Genomic DNA, 27795 nt, shown 5'->3' on the forward strand with positions numbered 1-27795 from the left:
TTAACCAACAAGGGAATAGCACTACCACCATTAAATGAGTTTGTTCATGGATCAAATGACCTTGGGTGCCTCAAAAGCAAGGTAAGCAACTACAGGAAAAAAGTGGGGATTATAAACTGAACTGATGAGCTAGTTCTAGGCTCTTGGTAACTTTTGGTGACCCCCCCCCCCCCCCCACATATTGTAAATTATACATCTTGTCAAAAATGACTGACTGTATAACAACTACAAGAGAACACAACGCATCACGGCTCATGGACTCCAACAGAGTAACGCAGATTAAAAAGAAAAGAAAAAATTCAAGGCCCACTTGAATACCATGAGTAATTGGTAACACAAAAAAAGGAAATATGGCAAGAGTAACAGTAGTAATGTTTTGAATTGTGATTTAAAGATGCAATGTCTCCATAATATAAGTATAACCCTTCTTGTTTTAAAGTACATGTATTTTCAGCTTACAAAACATTATGGAGAAAGCCTTCCTCCATCACATTGGATGTTACAAGGCATCTTCGGTAATGACTTTGCAAACACTTCCTCAAGGACCTCAAATTCTGAAAATGCCAGGCTCTTTCTAACTTCATTTTCCTCCCTCACTTGTGCAATAGTGGAATACACTTTGCTCACACGTGGACAATGTGATCTTACACGTGATACGCCTCACACAATGAAAAAGGCTTGTCGATCAAGACTATTGCGAGGGTGCTAAAATGTGGACCGTTGAGTCAGACAACTCTGAAACTATGGGCACACGTAGCATAATGCTCCTCCGTTCCTCACTCCTAAACCTGTACTGTGCAGTGCAGTGCCCTTGCTCCTTGCCACACCCCTCCATCAAAACTCATCATTGAACCGGTCATTGAAGTGGCGGCGATGGGGTAGGGCCATGGCTGCTTCTGTGAGCAGGTCTCCATAGATGCTGTGGATGGACACCTCGGGGCCCCAGGCATTCTTCACATGCCCGTTCCTGTCAACCAAGTACTTCCAGAAATTCCATGTCGGCTCCTTCCTAGCATTCCCTGAATGGACAAGTAAACACATACATGTATCACTGTTAATATAGTGCTTGAGATAAAACTTGTTTCACCCTAAAAACAATAAATATATGAGAATATAGATATATGCATAATGAAATGTTAATTGAAAAAATAAATTACACTAGAAATGTTGCTGTGGCGCCTGGTATGCCACTGCCATAATGTATATAATACAATGTCTTGACAGTGTGTAATGACAGTTTCACATAATTGGCAAAATATTGAAATGGCAGGTTTGTCACAAATGTGTTGAATGTTCACTTTTCTTGAACTAGGTTTGCTATATTGTCTAAGAGTGCTGGTATATGTATTTGGGAAACTGAAGATTTTTATTTGACTTTTGACCCTTTTATATTAGTTTATGTATTGAGTAATTTTCAAGGTGTAGAAAAAAGTGTGATTTCAGAACTAGATAATAATATTTTTGCATTTTAGCCTGGCCTTTGACCATTGATCTTTGAACCTATGACCTTAAATTCCCAGGAGAATCACTGTCAGGTAGAACATGTATAAATATGTACTAAGTTTCATGATGATTCCTTGAGTCACTTTTGAGATATGGAGGAAGAAGTGAAATTTAGCACTTTCACTTGAGATTTGAGTTTAGACCTTTTGGCACGAAACTTCCGAGAGAATCTACATACGTACATTGGGTAATACATGTAGGTTCCAGTGAAAAACCTGCAGGCATTGCATAAATATGAGGGAAATAGTAATATTTTGAGGAGTTGAGCTTGACCTTTGACCCATGACTCCAAAAAGTTTCACGAAGATATCTTAAACCATTTGCAAGATATGGAGAAAAAGTGAAATTTTAACACTTTTACTTGACCCTCGACCTTTGACCTCATGAGCCAAAGCTCTCTCTGGAGAATCTCTATTAGGTAGTACATGTATATACAGCTACGTTTCAAGAAAATACCTTCAGGCATTGCTTAGATATGGGGGAAATAGTGCAATTTTGAGCATTTGATCTTGACCTTGAGCATTGGCACCTATGAAGTTGATAGGCACAACTTCGCCCACTCATACATATGCATGCCAAGTTTCATTAGGATACCTCAAACAGTTTTTCAGTTTTTCAGTTACACCGTCCACAAATCCATTACAGAAGGAAAGACCGACAGAAGGACAGACAGACGGACAACTCGGGCCGGAGGAATAAAAACATTTCTCAACTAAACTTTACAATATCAGTAATACAAATTCAAAGAGATTTTTGCCCCTCTGTCTCTTTGTGTTTGCACATCTCTTTCTCACTTTGTATGCTGTAATCATGTTACAGATTAGTCATTCGTGTCTACTACAAAAATGTGAACATTTGAAATGTATCTGTAATGACAGAGTCATTGGTATCACTTCCTTATTAATGTAATTGTTTGCATCGAGATCATGTGAGGTTTTCAAGCTGTCTGTGTATGTCTCAGACAGAGCTGCGATAACCATGTTGAAAGTGTATGAAAGTACTCCCTGATAAACATTATCATTACCTATGTAAATTAAATGTGTTTTAAGCAGCTGTGTAAAACAGCTTAACAGAGCAAAGTTACACTGTACCAATGTATGGGACCTATTTTATGACCTTGATACTTCTTTAGCCTTGGAATAAAAAAAAATAGAGGCATCATACCCTGCTGAAAGATAATGGAATAATTTTAAATGGAAAATTGAAGATCTTTCTGAATGACGCTAATATTTCTGTGTACATGTAAGTGTCAAAAATTTTCTCATTTAAATATTATCGAGCATTACTGTATATGAAAATTGTACAGACGTTCTACTCAGTAAGGGGGATGTGTAATCACACAAACAACACACACACACACACACACACACACACAAAAGAAATGTGCATCTATGGCACATCAATCAACTACAAACATTGCTGGAGACAGTCAACAGGATAGTGACAAAATCAGCATCCAAGCAATCAGGGTGAGGCAACAACATAATTGTATTAGTGTACAAATAAAACATTTACAAGTGGTTACCTTCCTTAGCAAGGTGTGTTGACACACCTTTCTATGGAAGGTATAACCACCTTTATTTGATTTATTTGTACATTGTTTTATGTTGTTGCTCCACCCTGATCGCTTGGGTGCTGATTTTATATCTAATATTGGAACAGAAATGCAGGACACCATTGTATTCTCAAGTCTGATTTGATTTGATCTGGGCATTAATCTTGAGTTCAAGCACCAACATGCACTTACTGGTGAGGTAATCCCAAGCAGGGTCAGCATCGAATCCAATCACGTCTACTTTGCTGAAGAGAGGGAACTCTACATTGTACATAGACTTGGCAAACAGTGCGATTTCTGCATCAGACCTCGGTTCTTGGTAACCAAATTGATTGCAGGGAAAGGCAAGGATGTTCAGTCTATCCTTAAAGAGTGGATCTTTGCCCAGTTCCACCAAGTTGCGGTAATGGTCATCAGTGTAGCCACAGTCACTCGCCACATTGACCACTAGAGAGGGCTGATAAAAAAAATACATTCACGAACCTTTATTGAATGGCAGGGAGCATTTCCTAACATCAAAACTCAAGGAGAGAATATTGACTCAGGTTCATAAAGTGTTGGGAAATACAAACTTTCAAAACCAATGACTGTAAATTATAAGATGTTCCTTTACATCATGATGACTAGATTTATCAGCACCTGCACCAAGGTTCAATCATGTGCAAAAGAATTGGGGATATACACGTAGGTTTGTACACGTACAACGTAGCAGGCATGCAGTTAAATTTTGGACGGCGTTGTTGTCGAATTATGGGCAGCTTGCATTAGATCTGTACTAGATGCATGATTTAGCATGTTGAGTGTGATGCTATATCCAGATCCTAACATCATCTTGTCAAGTAACAACATTATATAATAGATAAACTAGCAGGCAGCCACACTATCTATTTTCGTGGATCACCCCTGCTGTCGCTGCCCCCCCCCCCCCTCCCCCATTCAGATTGGGAGCATTGGGAGATATAATCTAAAGAAATTTCAATCAGTTAGTTCAATCAGTTTAAAGGGATACTACAATATTGGTGGAGATGAGAATTGGGCTTTTAACTTTTTGCAAGATACCAAGAAAACACTTATCAGTACAGAGCATACCATTTTACGAGGAATTCAAAGTGTATTTGATGAAAATCGGGTTTGGAATGACTGAAACATCCAAAAACAATGTAAAACAAAGTGATTGTAATAAAGTGTGGGTCTCACACTTCATTAGAATCGCTCTTTTTTGGATATCTCAGCCATTTCAAAACCATTTTTCATCAAATAAACAATCGTACATTGAATTCCTCAAAGAATTACATGCTCTTTCATATTTCATAATCTGAGGTTTCTCATTATCTCACCAAAAAATGTGAGAAACCTGAAATTAGCTCTCGACCAAAACTATACGATCCCTTTAACACTGACTCATGACTGTTCTTAATCTTTCACTTTTCTCGCACAAAAGAACACTTGGCTTGCCTCTTGCCGAATACTGTATAACGAGGAATGTTCACGAGCATTTTAATTTCGTGAATTCCGCGAGCGGCAGCGTTCGCGAAATTAAAATGCACGCGAAAGTTCTTGTCTAACTGTATAATGCATTGAATGTCAGTGGCAGTTTGCGAAAATTTCATGCCGCAAAAAAGGCCGTCAGCGGCGCCAATTCGCAAAAAATTCATGAAGCCAATATATCATGTTTTACAATATTATTAAATTTTACAACGTAGAAACGACTAGACATAGATCCCTACCCTTAACATGCATACTCAATCAAGTCGAGGAAACAAAACAGCGAAATGTGCATCCCCCCCCAAAAAAAAAAAACCAAAAAAAAAAAAATCATTTTTTTTTCTCGAATTTCTTTTAATATTTTCCTTACTGTATTTTCCTTTTTATATTTTCATCACTGTACATACAGTAGTGCGCAAGTGACATCACAAGCTGTGCTGTACTAACACACATCTTCTCATCCGCATCTAACCCTAGTATGGCTTTAATAGGCCCGCGGCGCTCGGGCTTGTCAGTGTCAGTATCGTAGTCGACGTAAGCAAAAGTAAAACTCACCGTTCCTCTGTATTTTTCAAGTTTAACTCTTTTTCCGTCGATTGACTTCACTGTGTATTCATAAAAGCTATCTCGCCACTCCTTTCTACCAAAAGAAGATGGTGGAACCGCTGAAAGAGCTAAAAGGAGGGCCAGAATATGATGAGAGCACCGCATTTTGCCAACGTAAACACAAGCTTTGTTTACTGACTGAATGAACATGCACAGGGGGCTGACATATTAGTCTTTTGAATATTGTAACTTTGATGAAATATTGAAACGATTAAAAACCAAAAAGTGATAATTCAGTATATATTTATTAATAATATAGAAAGTTATGAATATTTTGGCAGGAATAAGGGCACATAATGATATTGTATTCTTTATGAGTATAGAAATATTTACGTAAACGCGAAGGAGACTAACATTTCACCACCTTGGTCGACCAATGAGCGTTGGCCGGATGACACGCTTCAAGTGGCTTGTCCAATCAAGACGCGGTTGATTTAAATGGTCTTGAGGTTTACAGCTGGGACGCAAGCATCTACACTGAATACACTGCATGCATTATGTACGCACACATCCTCATCACATTCAAAACAAGACGCAGCAACGGAACCCCTTGGCCTATTCGCTGTTCAAGATTCAAAGTCCTTGGCTTTTCTGCTCGTTCTTATTTGAAAAGGTAGGAAAATGGTGGCAAATTATTGTCGATTCATTGTTTGATATACGTATAGATCTAGAGTGTGTCTTCCTTTCTAATGTATTAAAGCGTAGCGATAACTGCTTTCATTTTTGTGCCTCTGAATCTCAGATCAGTGTAGTGCGTGGACAGCTGAGCTGATGGATGCAGTGTCAGTGAGCGATCGTGGCGCGTGGTACAAATGTAACTTTTAAACACATGCGGGACCGAGAGGAGTGAGTGCAGAGTGCGGTGACAGTGTGTATTGTAGTACGATCCGTTCTGTAAGTTTACTTTGAATCCCGACCAGACGCCGTACAGCGACTGTGACAACTGCCGGGGAGACCTGGCTGGACATCTGTCCAGTGTAACATCAATGCAACTCAAGCTCTGTCGCGCATGTTGATGTCGCTCTACGCCTACGCTTACGAGTTACGCTGGTTACGGCTAGTAAATTAATTCAGTCCGGGAAACCCGCTCATGAGGACCGCTCCCGCGTACGAGGACTGCCCCGCCTCATGAGGACCGCCCCCACGCCTCATGAGGACCGCCCCCATGCCTCATGAGGCCTGGGGGGAACGCCTCATGAGGCCCCCCTATTCACTTCTATTCATCTCACATCTGCCGTATAAATAATGTCGCAACTTTGCACGGTGATTTTTTGTTACACACACATGTCCACTATCCACGATGAAAAGAAGAAAAAATCCTATCTGTTTTTTTTTTCAAAAATCGAGTTTTAATCAACTGATGCAGAGCACCCATTAAAATACTCTCCTCATGAGGTGAGGCAGTCATCGTACGCGGGAGCGGTCCTCATGAGCGGGTTTCCCGGACTGAATTAGGCCTATCAAAAAAGTAAAAAACGTTAATTGTAACTACGACCAGCAGCTCCATACGCATAAAAGGTCGCATACCCATTACGCTGTGCGTAGACCTATGGGGCTGCTGTTCGCAGTTAGCCTAACTGCGACTTGACCGACAAGTCTGTCTAATTCCGCGAAAAACTTCTCATTCATAATAATAACATTTGCTGGGTCAGTTTTTCGGCGAAAAACTGACCCAGCAAATGTCATTCTATTGAGAAGTTTTTCGCGGAATTAGACAGACTTATCGGTCAAAACTGCGACCAGCAGCCCCATGCCATGGCCATACGTATAACAATCACATACGTGCTTTGTAAGGCCTAACAGTTAGCTACTTTATGTGCATCATCCATGTATGGTTCTAACTAAAACTAACTCAACTGTACGCAGCCCAGTAGCTGTATAAATCATGATAAATAGCGGCACGGCAGCGTCTGGTCAGGCTACATGTAGGTTCTAGCTAGTCCCAAAACGGGCATGATTCAGATGTTATCACCTGACCTGGTTACTGTAAAAGTGGTTTCTTTCGCGTACAGAAACTTTCGCGGTTTCCATCGATGCCGACTTTTTCGCGTGTGTGTAAATTCGCGGTCGGTAATGATAGCGTTGTAACAAGCGATGAGTTCAAAACATTTTCGCGTGATGTTAAATTTGCGGTTCAACCTCAAAGCGCGAAAAGCGCGAAAATAAAACCACCGCGAAAGAAACCTCTTTTACAGTAGTTAGCCCGACCAGACGCTGTGCAAAGCATGTCGCTCGCTATACAGGGACTGACTGGGCTGTGTATGGTTACTCATTGACATTACTGCCATACTGGTTAGTGAGTTAAAACATAACAAGTTTATGTGCACTTGTAAGTTGTTGATGTTGTATTCAACATTTTACACATTACAATGAATTACAGTGTCAGTGTGGTGTGAATGTTAAGTTAGTGAAGAACATTTGAACATACGAAAACACAAATCAAGAGAACTGAGACGAGTTAGGTTAAGGTACATGTACAACTGAGCGTTACTTCCAATAATTGTACTAAAACGAATTGGAGAAAATCCTCATTATTGTTATAGTAAAAAAATGTGCTCTTATCACTGCCCTTCATGGAAAACCGCCAGCTCTGATTAAAATTATAAGCTTGCACCGCACCACACTGGCACACAGTAAAAAATATCATTATCACCGCCGAGAATTCCGCATCTGTGATACGAATCAACAGTCTGAACCCGTAACATGAATCTGTGGTATTTTCTGCTGTGGTGAAATGAAATTAATCCAAAGGGGAAACAGAATATTTTGTAAGATATGAGGTACAACATGTTCAGTACATATACATAAAATCAAAAGGTGCCATGATATGTATAAATACACAATGCGTTAGCCGTTGCATATTACTTCAACGGTTGTAGTTGTACATTAGCATGATTAACCTGACCAGATGCCTTGTGCAGCACTTCTCTACAGCGACTGGGCTATGTGTACAACTGTACTGTAGCTACAATGTACATACATTATTACATCTGTAGGCTGACCATATTTTAAATTATATTGTTTCTCCAGCAACAGGCTGCTGTGACATACGGGTACTGTAGCTGTATGTCGTAGAGGAACCAGTACACAAGGTACAGCATGTCTCACTTTGATAATGAACTGAACAGCCTTCTCAAGCTCGATGGGCCAACGGGTGGCCCAGCGATGCGCTGGCAGCGCAAGGCGAAGGAAGTGGGCGGCTGTGCCAATGTCTCCATGAACAAGAGCCTGAACAGCAGTGCCGTCACCTCACCCATGAAGGTCTCCAACCGGTCCTTTGGTGCCAGCAAGACTCCCTCCAAGACACCAGGCGGCAACGGAAAATCGAAGACACCCTCACGCACGCCAGGTGGAAGCATTAGGACGAAGACCCCAGGGAAAGGTTGGTGCCCATTTCACTAGGCTTGAAATTGCCCTCATTCATGTATTTTGTGCCTCATTTCTTTTGAATTAAGCTAAACTGGTACATTGTATAAGGTTCTTCTCCTTTCCCTTGCATACTCTTTCACTCTGTCTCTCGATCTCTCTTCTCTATTCTTTAGGGAAATGGTATTCACTACTCACAAATGCTGTACTGTATGTTATGAAGTATGTTATATAATAAAATATCACTGAGGAAGTTTCCCTGCAAGTCGTAAGGATGAAAGGAATTTTATAGATTGTAAATCAAAAAAAGAAATTTCTAACCAATTCTAAGTAGTTCTTGCTGTATTCATGGGGTTAAGCTCAATCAGATGACTGAAGTATTGCCTTGTTTGTAAGTAGGCCCTACTATCCATGTATCACTGAGGCAAGATATTAATTTCTGTCTTGATGTAAACTTTGATAAAGCCTCAGTCAGTAGGAGTGATAAAAGAAGCCAAAATGTATTTCACTGTTTTCAGTGCATTTTCCGCAGGGCATTAAACATCATTTTTGTTGTACAAGTTCGTAACGATCACAAACTTCGTTCGTAAATACAGGTTGTACACGTAACATTCATTGTAATTGTCATGGAAACAAGTAACTGTGTTGTGAGTTGGGTGGCATCATTGCACACAAAAGAGGAAGCAACATTTCTATGTCCTGTCATAGATCAATAAAGATGAATCTGAATTTCCATACAGTCTGCATGGATCATAAATCTATTCTGAGCAAATTTTGAACTCTACAATATAAGTACAAAACATTGGTAGGTAAGTTTTATTTCCATTTTTACTTTTCTTTCTCTTCATTAAGTGAGTGGTGAAAAATCAATCCCTCCTAATTTCAAACCAAACATATTTTTTCATTTGTCTGTCTTCCAAGGGACATTAGAGGAAGAAACATTTTTGTCAAGCTATTTCCGTAAAACTTGACATTGTCCATAATAGAAGATGACCCAAACTAAAAGAAAAAGAAAGAATAAAAAATATCTCTTAGTAGTACAAGAGCTTGTAGATCTCCGTAACAATGTCATTATCTATTACTCTGATCGTCAGGAAAGTCAAAGACGCCGACGAGGACCCCGGGAGGAGATCGCTTCATCCCAAACAGGAGCGCCACAAATTTTGACATGGGCAGCTTCAAGCTCCTGGACAGCTCTGCCGCAGGGGAGAACACCAACCCAGAGCTGATGAGCCCCTCCAAACTTGAGTACCAGAGGGCCATGGCGGAAAACCTGAATGGAGACCTCATGAATTCCAAGATCCTCTGCTACAAGAACAAGCCCCCGAGTGCGCCTGAAGGTTGGTTCTTGGACTGGCTGTTTGAAAGTTTCAGACTACTGTGGGCCAGTACTTTATCTTCTAAGATGGATAGTGTAGTTACATGTACAACTGTATGTATCTGCATCTAATGGTTTTAGAATTTGTTTTTCTCAAAATGTACATGACTAATTTTACCTGTCAAATGAAGCATTTCAAAACATGGACACAAGTCATATGTGATGATTAAATGTTTGCAGACACTGTACTCTGCAGTTTTTTGGTCTGATTCATATTAAAATCAAAATCTTTCCAAAGGTGTCAGATTTTTTTTTTTTGAGAGAGAGACATGCATAATTCAGAAATTGAACTTGTTCATGCAACTAAAAGTTCTAAATGACAGTAATAGTGTGTGTGTTTATTTTTGTTCACATTATAATTGTTTATCTAAGTGCAGAGTCAATCTCTCTTACAATATCTCTTACATTGTACTACTTTTACCTCTGATTGCGTTGTTTTGAATAGTCAACTTATTCCGTAGTGTTTTGCATTCCTTATTGTTTTCGTGATATGTTAACAGAAAAAAAAATTGCTGCAATATGTGTCAAACTGTAACCAGTCTTTCTGTAAATGATTATTGTCTTATTTCATACTGCAAAATGATCAAATTCCCCCATCTGTAAAAACACAGATGTGCACATTCATTCCATTCTACTTGGCACATGCCCTAAGCAAAGCAACTATATTTTGTCAAATACCAGGGTACCAGAACAACCTGAAGGTGCTGTATTCACAGAATCGGACGCCAGGATCCACCAAGAAGACAGTCAGACACATCCCGCAGCAGCCAGAGCGCATCTTGGATGCACCTGACATGCTTGATGACTATTGTGAGTATCAGGCCACGTCTAGGCTCTTGAAGGGTCTCAATTTTGTTGCTGTCTACCTTATTCCATTGCTGAAATTCCATTGAAATGTAATCAAGGAACTGCCATGGCCTAATGAAAGAATAGTGGGTGAGAACCCTGACTCTGAGTGACCCAAAATCTTAAAGGCACTATCTAATAGTGCTTCCAGTGTTTGAAAAATGTCGGCCACATGTACCTCCTCCTACTTGCTAAAGAGGTAAATATGGAAAAATTTTGATTGAAAATGAATTATTGATACTTCACATAAAAGCAAAGTGAGGAGACTTGCATAGCTACACTCAAATGCCATTCATGGTGGGATTTACCTGAAGTATTGATAACTCCCAGTATAAAAGGTGAAAAAATATTAAAGAGAGTGCATGCATCATGAAGAGAGGCCTTCATTAAGTTGACTTCACTGGGTCTGAACTTGCTGGACTACATGCAAATTTCAACCCAATCATTTTCAAAGAGACATAGAATGACTGCCTCCTTTGGGTATTGCATTTGACGTGAGGTTTCAGTTAGTTTAAAGGACAAGTTCACCTTCATAAACATAAGGATTGAGAGAATGTAGCAATATTAGTAGAACACATCATTGAAAGTTTGAGGAAAATCAGACAATCCGTTCAAAAGTTATGAATTTTTGAAGTTTTTGTGCAGTACCCGCTGGATGAGAAGACTACTGCAGTGTATGAATAACTTAGATGTCACATGCGTACAACAATATAAGGAAAATATAAAGAGAATTTCACAAAATTCCATCTTTTGAAAAAAGTACACATTCCCCTGACTCGTTACCGACAAATGTTATGGGTAATATTATTCCCCCTGCCTTTAGAAAGAGGCAAGTCAAGTGCTCTTTTATTATGCGAAAAAAGTGAAAATATGTTGAATTTTCTTTTACATTTTCTTTATACTGTTGTACGCATATGACTCACAAGCTGTAGTAGTCTCCTCATCCAGCGGTTCCAACACAAAAATTCAAAAAATTCATAACTTTTGCATCGATTGTCCAATTTCCCTTAAACTTTCACTGATGTGTTCTACTAATATTGTTGCATTTTCTCAATCCTTATGTTTATGAAGGTGAACTTGTCCTTTAACAGAAGAATATATACACTGATGATTTGCTTGTATGTAGTACATGTACCTGGATCTTTCTGTATAGAGGAAGGGAGACTCTCTTCTTGAGATTGGTTGGATGTTGACATGGCACTTCAAATTTGATTTTTTGTTTCTCTCCCCTGTTCTAATTCCTCGGCTCTGTCTCTTTCAGACCTGAACCTGATAGACTGGAGTTGCCACAACCACCTTGCCGTGGCCCTGGCCAACAACGTGTACCTGTGGAACGCAGCCAGTGGGGACATCAAACAGCTCCTCCAGCTTGAGGGACCGGAGGACTATGTGACCTCGGTCAGCTGGATCACCGAAGGGAACTATCTGGCTGTCGGGACCAGTGGTGGGGAGGTGCAGGTAAAGGGGGATTTGAACCATTTCTCTCTCCTTCTCTTCCTTCCTTTCTTCCTCATTTGTAGCACCGGTACAAAACTTTGCCCCATTAAAGATTTTCAAGGAATATGTACAGATGATGTGGATTAGTTTCCAGACAGGGCAAAAGCCTGTGACTTTCAAGCACTTTCACTTTGTGCTAAGATATCAGCAGTAGTAGTCAATATTATATTAAATTATCATGAGCTGTAGTGTCTCTACCAGTTAAAACGTAACAGAGATTCAAATTGTTACCTTACAGTATTTTGTATGCTTTCTTTTCTTTTCTTTTTGATTAAAAAAAAAGAGGATGGTAGGTTTCATGGAAAATGCATGTTTTTTTTTCTCCAAATTATGAAATACTTCACATGTCTTTTGCAGGACAGCTACAAATACTGTTTTCTGTCAAAAGTATTCCTTTTTAGCCTTAAAAACAGTGCAATTCTATTATGGTTTGCATCCCTGTATCAGCAGTATCTGTGTGAAAAAGAACATCATCCAAGGGTCACTCAATTCTGTTATTTCATCTCCAATATAAGCATGAATGTGCCCCCCCCCCCCCCCAAATAGAGTAGAGGTCAAAGTTGCAATATTCCTCCAGGTGCTGAAAGGGTTCATGTGATAGGAGCAGAGTCTTTGTGAATAGTGTGCAGTCATGCCCCATGATGCTGGTGAACCCGAAACAATAGACAGGATGTGAGGATCATGGGCATAATACTAGGGTTGATGCAGTTGGTGATCAACCCTTTCTTGGAGCTATTGTTGTGGTTTTGAAAAGAGCAACTAGTGAGCTGGAGGTTTGTTTTGTCGTTAAAATGTGTTATGCATTCATTGCACATACAGTAGTTTGTAACAAGTCATCTCTGATGTAGTGACACTGGCAGGAGACTGGGTGGTGTCACATGTGCTGGTGTTTGTTGTAAAAAGACCTGGTAAAGAGTTCATGGCCTTGGAGAGTGTTTACTGGTGTCGAGAGACCAACAGATTTTTCACGAGCATTCAGTTAATTTTAGCCACCCCTTCCTGAATTATCTAGGCTAGACAGCCCAGTAGTAACCGTGCCTCAGGTTTGCAAGAAAGTCCATGGTAACATAACAGGGAATTAAAAGTAATCTTAATTCTTTGAAAATTAGTTGCTAGATATCTGAGCCAACTTCCCTCTCCCGTATTTTAACAACCCCTACCACACAACCCTCCTCCCCCAGAGAAATATAATCGAGCATAGTTGTAGTGAAAAAAGCAGAGCATACAGTATTCCTGTACTTACAACACTCTGGTATCTTCCTTCTTCTCTTCAGCTGTGGGACATTGAGAATGCCAAGAGACTACGCTGTATGGCTGGCCATGCTGCTAGGGTGGGGGCACTCTCATGGAACTCCTATGTACTCAGCAGGTATGTGCAGTATATAGCATCTTTGGAGTGCATGCAGGGTAATTTGAATCATACGTCAGAAGCTGTTGTGCAACACGCAATCCAAATGTATGTTCATATTCGTGATGAGTCTTTCATGTGGAACCATATTTCTATCTATTCATTAGTTTGCTGTATCATTTGTCTCCTTTGTTTTGCCTTATCTCCAGTATATCCTTTGTATTTGCTTTTGATGTAAAATTTCCTCTCAATTTCCTCATAATCTAGAGCAGATCACTACTGAAAACATGATCCCAAGTCATTCTCTTGAAATACTGTGTCATGATACCAAACTTTGAATGGACTTTTATCTTAAAGTACTCAAATGCACATACTCTTCTGCTGATGTGTATTACTCTTCTATGCGTTGTATTAGAACACATGTTCTAACACACAAAATAATAGTTGTGTGATCACTGGGAGGATGACTTTGAAAATCTGGCCTGTTTTGGTTGTCTGGAATACAAGTTTGTTTCCATAATGTTGTCCCATCTTGCCTACAGTGGATCGAGAAGCGGCACCATCCACCACCACGATGTGCGCGTGGCCCAGCACCACATTGGCACACTGTCTGCCCACCTCCAGGAGGTGTGCGGTCTCAAGTGGTCCCCGGACGGACGCTACCTGGCCAGTGGCGGCAACGACAACCTCCTCAACATCTGGCCGACCTTCTCTGCCACCCCCTGCAATGTCCCCATCTACACCCTCAACCAGCACCAGGCTGCAGTCAAGGTATGTAGGACTGTTCTGACCAAGCTGAATTCTCATTATTACCAATGCACAGAAAACTTCTACTTCAGTACAATTTTTGTCTGCTTTTGTTCCTGCTTCTTTTTTCGGTTAGAATTAAAGTTACACATTTATTAAGTTTCGGTGCTGCCATTGCTGGATGAGAAGAGTACACCAGTTTGTTGTGTCACAGTAGGGTAGCAACAAAGAAAATATAAAAAGAATTCTCTACTTTTACAACGCTGCACACTGGCACTGGTCTGACGGTGCAGGGCCAGTAAAATTCACTGTCGGACCAATAACTTTTTCAGGAATGGACCAGTACCTACTGGTCAGACAGACAGGTCGGCCCAGTAGAATAGATTGGTTAGTATGCAGCCCTGCTTCTAAGTTTTTCATTGGAAAACACATTCTTTTGACTTGCTATCAGCATGTGTTAATTACAGTATTATTTCCCCTGTCTTCTGAATGTTAGTCAAGTGCTCTTTCATTATGCCAGAAAATTTTGAAGCATGTAGTCACATAGATTTACATACAGATTCAGAAATTCAAAAGTATTAAACTTTTGAACAGATTGAGTGATTTCAAGTTCGGTGCTACAAAAGGTGTAGTGCTAGCGCTATCTCAGCACTAGCACTGGCGATAAAACTGAACTTGAAGTCACGTCGGTGTTGGGAGTTGACCTCGAAATTATGACGTATTTCCGGTTGCTGTTGCTGGGCTCGGTGTTGAATGTCATCTGCTGAACCGAGTTCCGCTGTTTGTATCAGCAATTTACGTGCTTTTCCCCATTGACTAACACTTGCCCCTAGGGATTATCATTTTCATCATTTGAAGTACGGTGCTGGTGTTAGCATTGCCATGCGAGACCCATATTTACGTCCATAAGTAGTTTTACGTGCAAAGTTTATGTTAATGCAGTGGTCGCCCACGTAACATACACAAACACTCATGATATGGCTTTATAAATCTGAGCCTAAGAGCAAAATTAGGATAATTTTGTTTTAAAGAAGGGATGAAATTTGGGGCGTTTTGATCAGTCTTCCTCGTTATGTGTCTAAAACTATACAGTCATGGCTACATCTTTTTATATTTGACTTTAACTATGCACTATCACTTTTTTCGTTGCGCTATTCCCGCGGATTTCCAACACCTAGTGCTGGGTATCAGTAAATTTGATCAGTATTGCCTCATTAATCTGACTGTTAGTGGTGAAGCTCGATTTAAGGCTGTTATTCGGGGGGCTAGCACTAGCACCGAACTTGAAATCACCCACTGTAAGTTTCCTTTAACCCTATTCTAACTGGGGGGGTCAAATTGACCCCCCCCCCCTCGACATTTCGCGCCACGATTCTGTAACGCGCAAAGATTTTGCCGCGTCGTTTCATGACTTTTTTCATTGAAGTCTCCCGCATATTTTGAGACCAAATTTACACCGTTCTGAAGTTTCGCAATGTTTTGCATATGCATGTCAACCCGAAAACAGCTCAAATTCATGATTTCGTTTGCAAATTCAATGCAAATTGTGTTTTTTTGTTTAATCGATATAAATTAGATTATTTCAACTTTTGAACATTGAAATTAATAAATTCTAATGTAGATAAGCTGGAAAAAGTGCCTGCAACAAATTTTGGCAAAAAACAATAGAAAACAAAAGGTCAAAAAAACAATAGAAAACAAAAGGTCGAAAAAACAATAAAATACATAAGAAGTTAACAAAACAATAAGAAACAAAACAAACTGATTTTGATTGCGCTATTTTTTTACAAGAAAATTGTTTGATGTATCTTGAGGAACTCTGACACAAAAATTTAGCAATCCTTCATTCTTTTTGATGAATTTATAGGTGAAAATATGATTTCATGGGTAAATTTGCATAATTAATTTATTAAAAAATATAAAATCATCATTTCTCTATTGTATGACCATGTAATCTTTTAGCTGACATCTGGCTCTATGTTCAGTCAAAATTTTGCGGCGATCGGGTGATCGGCGGCCGAGATCTGAAGGGGGGGGGGGTCAAATTGACCCCCCCCCCCCCCCCCCCCCCCGCCCAGTAAAAACTTGGTCTCAAATAGCCCAGTTAGAATAGGGTTAAAGGGACTGTACAGTACTGGTTGAGGTGGGGATTCATGTTTTGAACATTCCTAAGTGAGATAATGAAAAGCCTCTTATGAAATATGAAAGAGCATGTAATTTTAAGAAGGATTCAACGTTTATTTGATGAAAATTGTTTTTCAAATGGCCGAGATATCCAAAAAAAGTGCTAATAATAAAAGGCGACATGCCACAACTTTATTAGGATCTCTTTGTTTCACCTTGTTTTTGGATATCTCAGCCATTTCAAAACCGATTTTCATTGAATAAACTTTTGATACCCCTTAGAACTGCATGCTCTTTGACATCTCATAGAGTGGTTTCTAAATATCTCGCAAAACGTTAAAAGCTAAATCCTCACCTCGACCAGAACTGTACACACCCTTTAACCTCACTGCTGTATAAATACTATGAGTAGTTCTACAATCACTGAAGCCTCCTACATACTTGGAGTAAATTCCCCTTTTAGAATGGGAAGTTTAACGAAGTGAACACTCACTTCATGACTGCACAATAAAAGAAATTAAAGTACACTGTACTGTTTTCACCAGGTGTCCTACTGCTGTCAGGATATAACCTTTGACTGACCATTTCCAGGCAGTTTTTTCTTTTAAATTTTCAAACCTATACTTGTGAAAGTAGCAGTGGTGTTGCAGAATTGATAGGCAGTATTTCTTTCCTGGCTACATCACCACATACTGTAAAAGCAAGGAATGTTCACATGTATTTTAATCTTGTGAATTTCGCGAGCGCCAAGATTCGCAAAATTAAAATGCATGTGTTACAAGTTCTTGGCTTCTTGTCTACATAATATGCGTTGAACGCCCGTGGCAATTCACAAAAATTTCATGCCATGATAAGGGCTGTCAGCTCCAGTTCGCGAAAATTTCATGCCACGTAGCAGTGGTGTTGCAGAATTGATAGGCAGTATTTCTTTCCTGGCTACATCACCACATACTGTAAAAGCAAGGAATGTTCACATGTATTTTAATCTTGTGAATTTCGCGAGCGCCAAGATTCGCAAAATCAAAATGCATATGTTACAAGTTCTTGGCTTCTTGTCTACATAATATGTGTTGAACGCCCGTGGCAATTCACAAAAATTTCATGCCATGATAAGGGCTGTCAGCTCCAGTTCGCGAAAATTTCATGCCACGAATATATAATGTTTTACAGTAAGATGTGTGAAAAAAAAGACAGATGTATGTATATTGAATAATGTTTCCATCACTCTGTTTTATCTTTTGTACACTGTAGGCCCTGGCATGGTGTCCATGGCAACCAAGCCTGTTGGCCAGCGGCGGTGGGACAGCAGACAGGCACATCCGCTTCTGGAACTGCAACACTGGGGTGTGTTTGAGCAGCGTGGACACCAAGTCTCAGGTGTGCGCCCTCTTGTGGTCAAAGGAGTACAAGGAGCTGATCTCTGCCCATGGCTTTGCCCAGAACCAACTGGTGGTGTGGAAGTACCCAACGATGGTGCGCATCGCAGAGCTGCTTGGTGAGTTTCCATTCATTTCTTCATATGATTTTGTTGTTTTCAAAGTCGCCAAACATGGATTTTTTAGTTAAGGGCAGATTCTGAAAGAGCAGAGTCTAAGCTTTAAAATGATGTATAACTCAATTCAAATGGACTCTCCTAACCAATCTAAATACTGGAAAGAAAGCACACACTATGGAAAAGTGTGAACTGAGAAAAGAGGCTCTGAAGTACAGGGTCTACGACAATGAAGGGATTATCAGATTAAGGTGAATTGAGCATGTTCTATAAACAGATTCTGTCCATGATTAATGCCAACTTTCAAAGCAGCACTGTTAGCATTATCCTTTCAAAAGTGATTAGACTAAAAATGGAGAGTGTGCAAAAGATTTCAGAAATGAAAAGTGGCCTCTAAGACATACCTGATCATTCTACTCTCCCCCCAGAAAAGGGTTGTAGAAAAACTGCTTAAAACACACTTTTCCATTCATGTTATGATCCCTAACTGAAGGATAATGTAAAAGAAAGTTAGCTCTTTCAGAACATTTGAAAAACTCAATGTTGACTTGGTTGACCCATTTCACTTTTTTGAGTCCTCATGTAAAATCAAGGGATGGGACTTTTTGTTGGTTTTGTGATGCACAGTCACATAAATAAACTCTTGGCACAAATAAAATGCTGTATACAACAGTACAATTATATTTCAACAGAGTGGTTTTTTTTTTCTCATTCCAAACTTCAAACTTCTTTTATTTTGTTGTTGATGTTGTTGTTGTTATTGTCACTGTTTGAGCCACACTGATGTAACATTAATCTTTACATACAACAAGAACTGTTCTTCATCCTAAAGAGTTTATTTCAACGAGTCTGCTGTCTTCTCACATCCTGACTTTTCCTTTTAATTCTAAAACTGACAGTATCTCACACCTTGTCCATACCATCTGCGTTTCTCAGGTCACACATCTCGTATTCTTCACATGGCCATGAGTCCGGACGGCTCCACCGTGGTGTCGGCAGCGGCAGACGAGACCCTCAGGCTGTGGAAGTGCTTCGCCGCCAGCGAGAAGACCAAGAAAGAGAAGAGCACCCTCAAGGCCAAATTTCCAGACAGCACCATCGGCAGGAGGCAAAACATCCGCTGAGACAATCATGGCCAAAAAGAGTCAATGTGTCGTTTGTTTTTGGAAAGTGTGCCTTGTTCGAGAATTGTTGAAGATCTGCTGTGAGAAGTGACTTGGACACTCCGTCTCATTTGCAAGGGCAGATTGCTACAGGACATGCAGTGACTAGTGCACGAAATGAGCCAGTGCTTGCATGGCCACATTTTACTTGCAGAGACTTAACTCAAGACTATAGAATGTAGACATATCCTGTGCGGTATGTGCAGCTCATCTCATTACAAACGTGAATGTATGGAGTTGGACATATCAGTGGTGTATGCAGCCTCCAACCACTGCACAGAGTCTGAAAGTTCTGACAAGGCTTCAGTGTAATCTGCATTATGAATACCAGTTTTCAACAAGTTACATTATTACTTGCATTGCATGGTTGAGCTGTGTTTCAGTGCTATATCTCAATTGAAGCATGCATATGCTTTTTTGGTGTATATCATTTTATAGTTGATATTTCCTGCAACTTGCTAAACTTACATTTGCTTTAATCACATGGAAATACATATTTATTGCACAGCTTAGATCGGGAGAATATTTATAGATCATGATTAACTTCTTGATACACATCTTCATTCCTTATCTTGATTTTGTTTTTATGTTTGAACATAACAAACTAATCATGTTGCACGTCAATTTATTAAGATTGATTTCAAAGCAACATCTAATATGCTTTTATTAATACAATGTACATACTATGATCTAGAATGAGAGTTTTGGGATAACACAATTTGATGTTAGCCTTGGTTACAAGTTCAACTCTTTTGACTGGAAGAGGAAGAATAAGTGAAAGTTGTGCAAAAAAAAGAGAGCCAAGACAAATAAGCTTTTCCACTTATCTATCCTGGGGACTTCATATATTGCTGCATGGTTTATCACAAAAACTGTCCATGTAGCTACACACACTATGAAAAAATGAAGAATTGTACAATACTCTACCTAACTTATAAACATACAATACACCCTGTTTGGCAGTCTTTGGTTTTATTCCTCGTTGGGTTTGAATTTCCATCACCTCAAATTCATAACCAACAACTCCTCTTAAATATACATGTACATGTATGTCTCTGATAGTCCGATCTGCTTTATGTGATTCAATGTCCTTCTAAGGCCCTGAAGGAGAGTTATGAACTAAATGCAAGAAATGAATTGAAGCCATTTGGAAGGATGATATTTTAGTACATGTAAAATTGTGACAGAGTTTTTTTTAGTACAGTACAGTTTTGCAGCGCTGAACCTGACTTACATGAATGAAAGTTCAAATTTTATATTTTCAAATGTCTGTCTTTATCAGGTCTTTTTTTTTTTAGTTACTTCACATTTCGACTTTTACTTTTAATGTGATAACAGCGAGGAGTATCAACAAGCTACTTCCTTCCTTAGTATGCTTTTGTTTTTGTTTTTTAATTTCTTATCTTTAGTACTCCAGTGTTGCTTAATTGAGAATGGTTGCATTCTAAGTCTTCTTGAAAGCCACTGTTTGTCTCCGTTTTTATCAAAAGCTATTTTTCCTTGAGATGCTCATTTTTATGAAAGTTTTCATACAAGATATCAAATGTACTTAGCTTCTACACCAATAACTGCAAATTTGCTTTATTTGCTAAGCTCTTCATAAAATGGACCCTGCATTTATTGCCTGCTTTCTGTAGCACTGTACTTGCTTATTATCTCTCACTTACTTATTTTGTGTTTTCCTTGGTATTGAGTACAACATTGCCATGTATTGTGATTTTAAGGGCTCATTCACAAGCCACAAGTGGATCCATAGCCTACATTACTGAAACTAACTCAACAGTATGTCAAGAGAAAACTACAGTTTCCAAGGTCTCATGAAATAAAGGACTGGTATGCAAGATAGATTATTCTGTACACTGCCAGAAGTGATTGCCTTTTGTTGAAACAAACTTTGCCCATGGTGGAGAATTCAGTGTTCGATGGAATGCGGCTGTTGAGGCAAAATCATGGGGTAGTCCGGAGAGAAGGTGTTGCATTGGAATCATAGTGGGGAGGGAGGTAGAGTGGATATGAGGCAGAAGCAAAATGAGGCAAATCAGAAAAATAAGGCGGAGTGGAGATTGAGGGAGAGTTGAAGATGAGAGCGTAAAGAGGGAAGCAGAGTGGAGAATAAGGAAGAGTAGAAATGTAGATAGAGTGGATTGGGAATGAGTGGAATAAGGCAGGGTACATGTAGAAAATGAGGGAAAGTGGAGAGTGAGGCAGTGCAAAGAATGAAGTACAATTAAAGGGATGGTATAGTATTGGTGGAGATGAGGATTGGGATTTTATCTTTTTGTGAGATACATGTACCAAGAAACCACTTATGAAATACATGTAGTATGGACCATGCCATTCTATGAGGAATTAAAAGTTTATTTGATGAAAATTGGTGTTGGAATGGCTGAGAAATCCAAAAACAGAGTAAAACCAAGTGATCCTAATGAAAGATGGGCCCACCTTTTATTAGGATGGCGATGCTTTTGATATCTCAGCCATTTCAAAACCAATTTTCATCGAATAAATGTTGAATTTTTCTTGGAATTACATGTTCTTTCATACACATATTTTATCCAAGGTTTCTCATTATCTCCCCAAATGTTAGAAACCTGAAGTTAGATCTCAACCAAAACTGTACGATCCCTTTAAAGTAGAAAATGATGCAGGTCGAGTGGGGAAAGGGTAAATACAATTGTATTATAACGATGGAGATTGAGATTGATTAGGAAATGAGATGGAATGCCGAAGGAACTGAGAGGGAAGTGAGGGAGTGTGGACATGATGGAAGACTAAAGCTAGGATTAGGGAATAGTGTAGGGGGACAAGCCAGGGTAGAAAATGAGGCGGAGCGGAGACTCAGAGTGAGGTAAAGTAACAGATGTACGTGTAGATAATGAGGCAAACTTGAGAGTGGGAAAGGGTAGGGCTATATGTGTAAATAATTAGGAAAAATGTCGATTGATTTTGATTAGAAAATGAAATAGAATAATGATGAGTGGGGGATGAGGGAGAGAGGAGAGGAAATGAGATGATTAAGACAAGGTTAAAAAAAAAAAATGAGACTCAGCTGATAGTGAGGCTGAGCAGAGAATGAGGCAAAGCAGAGAATTGGGGCAGAACAGAGAGTATTAAAGGTAAACCAGAAATATGGAAGGGTAGATGATGAGGCAGAATGGAGTATGTGGCTGCCATGGTAGAAAATGATGCAGAGGGAAGAGGAAAACAGTGGAGAGTGAGGGAGGGTGGAAATAGATTGATTTTTTTTTTTTTTTTAAAGGGGGGCATGAATTTTCTACGAAGTTATCTCCAGGCATTGTTCAGCTGATCTATAAAGTCAGCAGGGGTTAATTCCCAGAGTTGTTTGTGTTTGTGTTTGTTTGTTTGTTTATTTTTTCATCATCATTGTGGGGTTATTTAAAAAAATGTATATGAAGGTTGCGGAATACAGATAATTCGATAACTTATGCACTACGGAGATACATCATAAAGTTCACATGTTAATTACTGTACGTATAACTATTTCCTTGTATTTGAGACTTCAGTGATCAAATTATACACCCACCAAAGTATATTTTATGTTCATTCACATAATTTCATTGTAGAACTGTGGTAACTGAGTACAATCAATGAGGGGATAGTTGTTGCCCGGAGTGGTTTCCCGGGGTAGAAACACTACCATTATTTTTTGTTTCGTACCACTGAGCATTGATAGAGTTAAGAATTGGGAGGCGATGACATCATAGCTAGCGCGCCCCAGTGCCGTAACGGCACTGGCGCGCCCACAGTGAGCGCGCCTCGTCTGTTTGCATGTGTACAGTTCACCGAACTAGAAACAGATTTACGAAACGTAAAAACGTCTTTCAGAAACGTCTTTTAGTTCGGTGGTATAGTTTGGACCAAGTATGGACCAATACCACTGTTTCGTGCGAACAGGCGAGAATTTTACTCTCATGAAATTTCCACGTGTTGTTGTTGTTTTTTTTTTTTCAATTTTATGGTGCCATTTCGTACATTAGCTCGAATGATGTACATTGTTACTTTGCTGCCCTGACATTACAATTCCAATGCTGAGGAAATTTTAAGCTTAGACCGACTGGGTTGACCCTTCCACTCCCACCCCCTCCCCCCCCCCCCCCCCCCCCCCTGCGCGCGTTACCACAGTACCCGTGTTCATGTAAATGGTGTGTGCGCGCATACTGACTGTACCATATTCTTGCCCTTGCGCATGCGTTGTACCTAGTCTTTAGCCCAACTTACAAAGCTTTCATCGATTCAGCATAATGAAGCGCGTAGTTCCGCGCGTCATTATGTCGTCACGAAATAACATGCCACATACGAGTGCATGATTATTGCGGTTTGTTTATACTTCTACTTTCGAATTTGCACTTGAGGCAATCGGAGTTTTTCGTCTACCTTCTGTGATATTTCGAATATCTTTCTCGAAATTCAGTTGCGACTTGCGTATGTCGACAAACCCATTCGACTCTACGCATACGGTAAGATTCCTACTTCTTTTTGAGCCATTTAGATGACAGTAATGGTTGATAATCTGTATTAACAACACGTCGCATCACTGCTATCTAGAGTGAAAATAATGTACATTATACTTGTACACTTTTAATTTTCAACTTGTCACTACGACGATTTGGAAAAAAAAAAGTTATCAATAACAAACATTTGTAATGCTGACAACACACAAAAAAGTTCGATCAAACGTTCCTGCTTGGTAGGCCCACTACTTGAAATGTGGCATTTTTATACAACATTTTAAATGCCCTTCCCCGCCCCGAACTTTCTGTAAATGTTAAATTTAACATTCAAAATGTTGGATCTACCATTCCATTTTGAGCTAAAAATTATGAAATGGTAAATCCAACATTTTTAGTGTTAAAATAGCTTTACATTTAAAAAAAGGTTAAAGAAGTGACAACATAAAAAATGTTGAGGTACAGTGTATAGCATGCATGCCACGATATTCATTTAGTACTGAAGGATTGCAATGTTTTCATCTGTCAACTACATGTACATGTGCATCTATGTGAGGGGGGATCTCTGCTGAGTTATGTAAACGAGTGTACACGGCTGTAATAATAAATTGTTCCTATCAGCGTGATAACTTTAAAACGATTCATCTTTATTTGAGGCTTGTAAAACGCACATTGTTAGGACTGCAATGCATGAAAATGACTGTAAAGTAGTAAATGTGATTCTGATGAGGTTGTAGGTATCTGCTTATTAATAGACAATAGCTCGGAGGATGTTTTCACTGCAGAATGATATTTAGTTGTTGACGTTTTCTCGCTAATTCTTACTGCGACTCATAAAAAAGAAAATAGTTGCAAAAGCACGGTGTATACACAATATTTATTTGATAAATGATACGCCTTGTTTATGAATGATTGTGGAATAATATTTGTATTTTATTAAGTTTAGCATCTGATTGTACTTGTTTCTGTTTTGGATAACTACGTGTAATTTTGAATGTAATGCTTATAATGTAGTTTACAAATTCATTATTACAGGAAGCAATGTCTACTAGTCTACCAAGTACGACTCTTGCATCCGATCGTTGCTATGACGACACCATGGGATCGTGCTGTCCATGGCGCATGCCCAGACCCAGGGTTTCTGCCTTCACGCAAGGTCTGAAGAAGACATTTCGAAGAGCCACATCATCGCCAGGTTCTCAGCGCCCGTTCTTCAGGCGACTGTGGATTCGTCCACCAAATAAAATATCTCCTTTTACGGATGAGGAGGAGGCTACACTTAGCTCCCGAACTGTCAGAGGATCGAAATCTGTGGGAGCAACGGTGAGACAAGAATTGGATAGGCTGACATTATCCCAGTCGGACCCCGTTAAAGCAGGTCAATCGAATAGGAGACGCACACACGGATGTTCGGACACCAGTTTGACCAACTTCAGTTTCACCCTACCCGGTGCAGTACCCGATGACGACATCAGAGTTAGTAAGAGCCAGCCACTGAACTCCAAACTATCTCCGTTGGAGACGAGGCGTAGTCCTAGTGAGTCAGGTCTGGACTCGAAGGACCATTGTCCTGACGATAAAGTTGGGCTTGGTCCTGATACAAATGAAGCCCTCAATAACAAAGTAGATATCCTCGTTATCCATCGGAGTGATAATGAGGTCGAAAAAGACTCAAATACCGATATTTCGAGACCATCTATTAATGACACCTCAGCATCGTCAACCTGCTGTGAGGTTCAAAGTGAATCTGCACTAACTCAAATTTCAGGTGACGTGGTCTTCTCTAGAGGAGGTTGCTCCTGGAACATTGACGCTTTCTGTGATGAGGAGCGGGTTGAAAACAGCTCAAACGACGTTAAGGAGGACGTAATCTTCTCCAGAGGAGGTTGCTCCTGGGATATTGACGTGGCCGACAAACTACACGCAGAGGACGTTGACTCAAATAAACCCACAGCTGAAAGTGACGTTGAGATTCAAAAGGAAGTCCTTAAGCCTGTGATGAAAACTTCCTATGAAGATGAAGGCAACTTAGAGGAGGAGCTCGAGTTCTTCTGCGAGTCGAGTGAGGAAGGCGATGACTTCCTCGACAACGAAAGCCTGGTGAACGGTTGCCCGAACTCCGAACTCATGAGAAATCTCAACTCGGCGCTCCAAGTGTCAAAGTGCGCCACTCGTCAGCTGGAGAGGGTCCTCAAAAAGTGGTACCGAATCTCACGTGGTCCCTTCTCCCGACAGCCGGGCTTTGACAAGGCCACTGTCATCGACCAAAGGTCTTCGGGACTCCAGGAGGAATGCTACAGGTACTTTGACAGCATGAACCAGAGCTTCTTCAACTTCTACAAAGTGACGGATCAGCTCGAAGAGGTAGAGGAGAAGCAGAGACGCTTCGTGGCATCGATAAAGAGGCGGATGGCTGCAGAGAGGTTTGAGCTCCCGAGACGGAACAAAGACTGGGCTGACTTCCTCATGGACCATCTGAATAAAAGAGGACTTCAGGAGTACAAGTTCAAGGCTCTCCTTGGTGACAGAATTCCTCCAGCCATTGAAGAGGAGGAGGAGGTGGTGGTGGACGAGTAAGGAGGGCTTCAGATCTATAAGGTGGCAATGGATCGGAGCGGTTGTGATTTTGAAATGGGAGAAAATATTGACCTATTATATTCTGTTGGATGTGGTACGACCAGGTATGACAAATCGTGTAAAAGCGGACCCCTACGCATCAGTGTGCTACGTCAATTGCTTTTGTTTTCGAAAAATGCAAAGACCAACACTTAAACATTTAGGGTCACTGAATAAAGAGACTCCCTACAATACGAATGAAATTGGAGATTTTGCAGACTTAACAGGGATTGTCCTCCACAGAGAATAGTCGTAGAGAATAAAAGTGGAGCTTCGGAAGGCATAATTACGGTCTAAATTCATGTTGAGGAAGAGATTGGACTGGAAAACTGGACTTTGCCAGACTTAGAGGTCGCAAAATGATACCAGTATCTCACATTTCTACGGCACTGTCCCCCACACAAGAGCCCTTCTTTACGCAAGCCAACTCAGGATTGTATTGTTCAGATTCCCTACGCAACTCGATTGTAAGGACAAAGTGTTTGATCCTATATAGAGCCTAGCGTATCACAAATAGGGGGAGGAAAATTCTATTAGTTGGCTCTCGCAATTTCTTTTTTTAAATGAATGTATTATACTGGCTGCACACATGCTTTGAAGAACATTGATCCATAATGGTGCTCAGACAGATTAGAATAAATTGTCAGTCATTATCATCATACACAACCTCTGCGTATACCGCTGCCATAAATCAGTGTCATTTTTTTCTCGGAGACAAAGAGATGATTTCGAGTTGTCACTGTTTGTATTACGTTAATTTGCACCACCTTCGTGTGGCAAGAGCTGAGAGTAGAACGTGAGCGTCTGTGTAAGTGTGTACATGTATAAATAGCATTACATTAAGCAGTTTCAAGGGCCTAACAAACAAGCAAACAATGATTAGTGTATACTGTGTGTGCAGTGAATGCAGTGGTTATAAACAGATATCACAAAAATGCCATGTGCAGTCTAATCTCGTGATAATAGATAACGATCTTCGGAACTCGACGAACAACCAGCAGACCAAAATTATTTGATTGTTGGGTTATTTTTTAATTAACTAATCAATCATTTATACATTCAAAATAATCAAGTCTAAAGATAAAGAGGGTTTGAATGTTTCGAGGGTAGGTGAGCAAATGCGCCCACACCACCACTGGTATGACCTTTTGCACATTTATCACGTGTTATAAAATAACTAGAAATCTATAAACTTGCACCCCCTTATGAAAAATTATCATACTTATACACTGATGGTGATTATTTCTGCAATTCTCCAGTCTTTACCATAATTTCACCTGTTTTGTGTATTTTGTTATTTCGAGGGGATATGATTGGAAGGGGATTGTACCTTTTGTCTATAGAATCTCTTCAAGGCGATGAAGAATGGCAAATCCCCCGACATCTCGCGTTAGGCCTATCCATGTTGTTCGTGTATCATTCCTACTCTCAAAGTTTTATCAACCCAATCAATACTTTCACAATCAAAACTGCTAAAAATCACAAACCATTTGAGAACAGGTTTACATTCATTGGGTATTTAATACGGGTATTTGTACCAAAAAGTTACAAAATGGCTCAAAAGGTTAGGATATCAAAACAATGCATCTACAATCTACAC

At 39.9% G+C, this 27795-nt stretch overlaps 2 protein-coding genes across 2 annotated transcripts; one reads left to right on the plus strand and one right to left on the minus strand.

Moving 5' to 3' along the window:
* Positions 1–412: 412 nt before the first annotated feature.
* LOC139722933 (glutathione peroxidase 7-like) lies at positions 413–5273 on the minus strand. The gene is made up of 3 exons (XM_071634216.1): positions 5099–5273; positions 3251–3515; positions 413–1019 (listed from the first exon to the last, which is right to left on the minus strand). Exons 1-3 carry the CDS (start codon positions 5252–5254, stop codon positions 835–837), a joined length of 606 nt encoding a protein of 201 aa, XP_071490317.1. The 5' UTR covers positions 5255–5273; the 3' UTR covers positions 413–834.
* A 2912-nt stretch (positions 5274–8185) lies between these two features.
* LOC139722934 (cell division cycle protein 20 homolog) lies at positions 8186–19259 on the plus strand. Its single transcript, XM_071634217.1, has 8 exons — positions 8186–8531; positions 9610–9855; positions 10575–10703; positions 12001–12197; positions 13511–13605; positions 14127–14355; positions 17707–17950; positions 18884–19259. Exons 1-8 carry the CDS (start codon positions 8249–8251, stop codon positions 19069–19071), a joined length of 1611 nt encoding a protein of 536 aa, XP_071490318.1. The 5' UTR covers positions 8186–8248; the 3' UTR covers positions 19072–19259.
* The last annotated feature ends 8536 nt before the right edge of the window (positions 19260–27795 follow it).

Source organism: Diadema antillarum, unplaced genomic scaffold (assembly GCF_040938485.1).
Source record: "Diadema antillarum isolate AM-2024a unplaced genomic scaffold, OU_Dant_1.0 scf00000178, whole genome shotgun sequence".
Taxonomy (NCBI): domain Eukaryota; kingdom Metazoa; phylum Echinodermata; class Echinoidea; order Diadematoida; family Diadematidae; genus Diadema; species Diadema antillarum.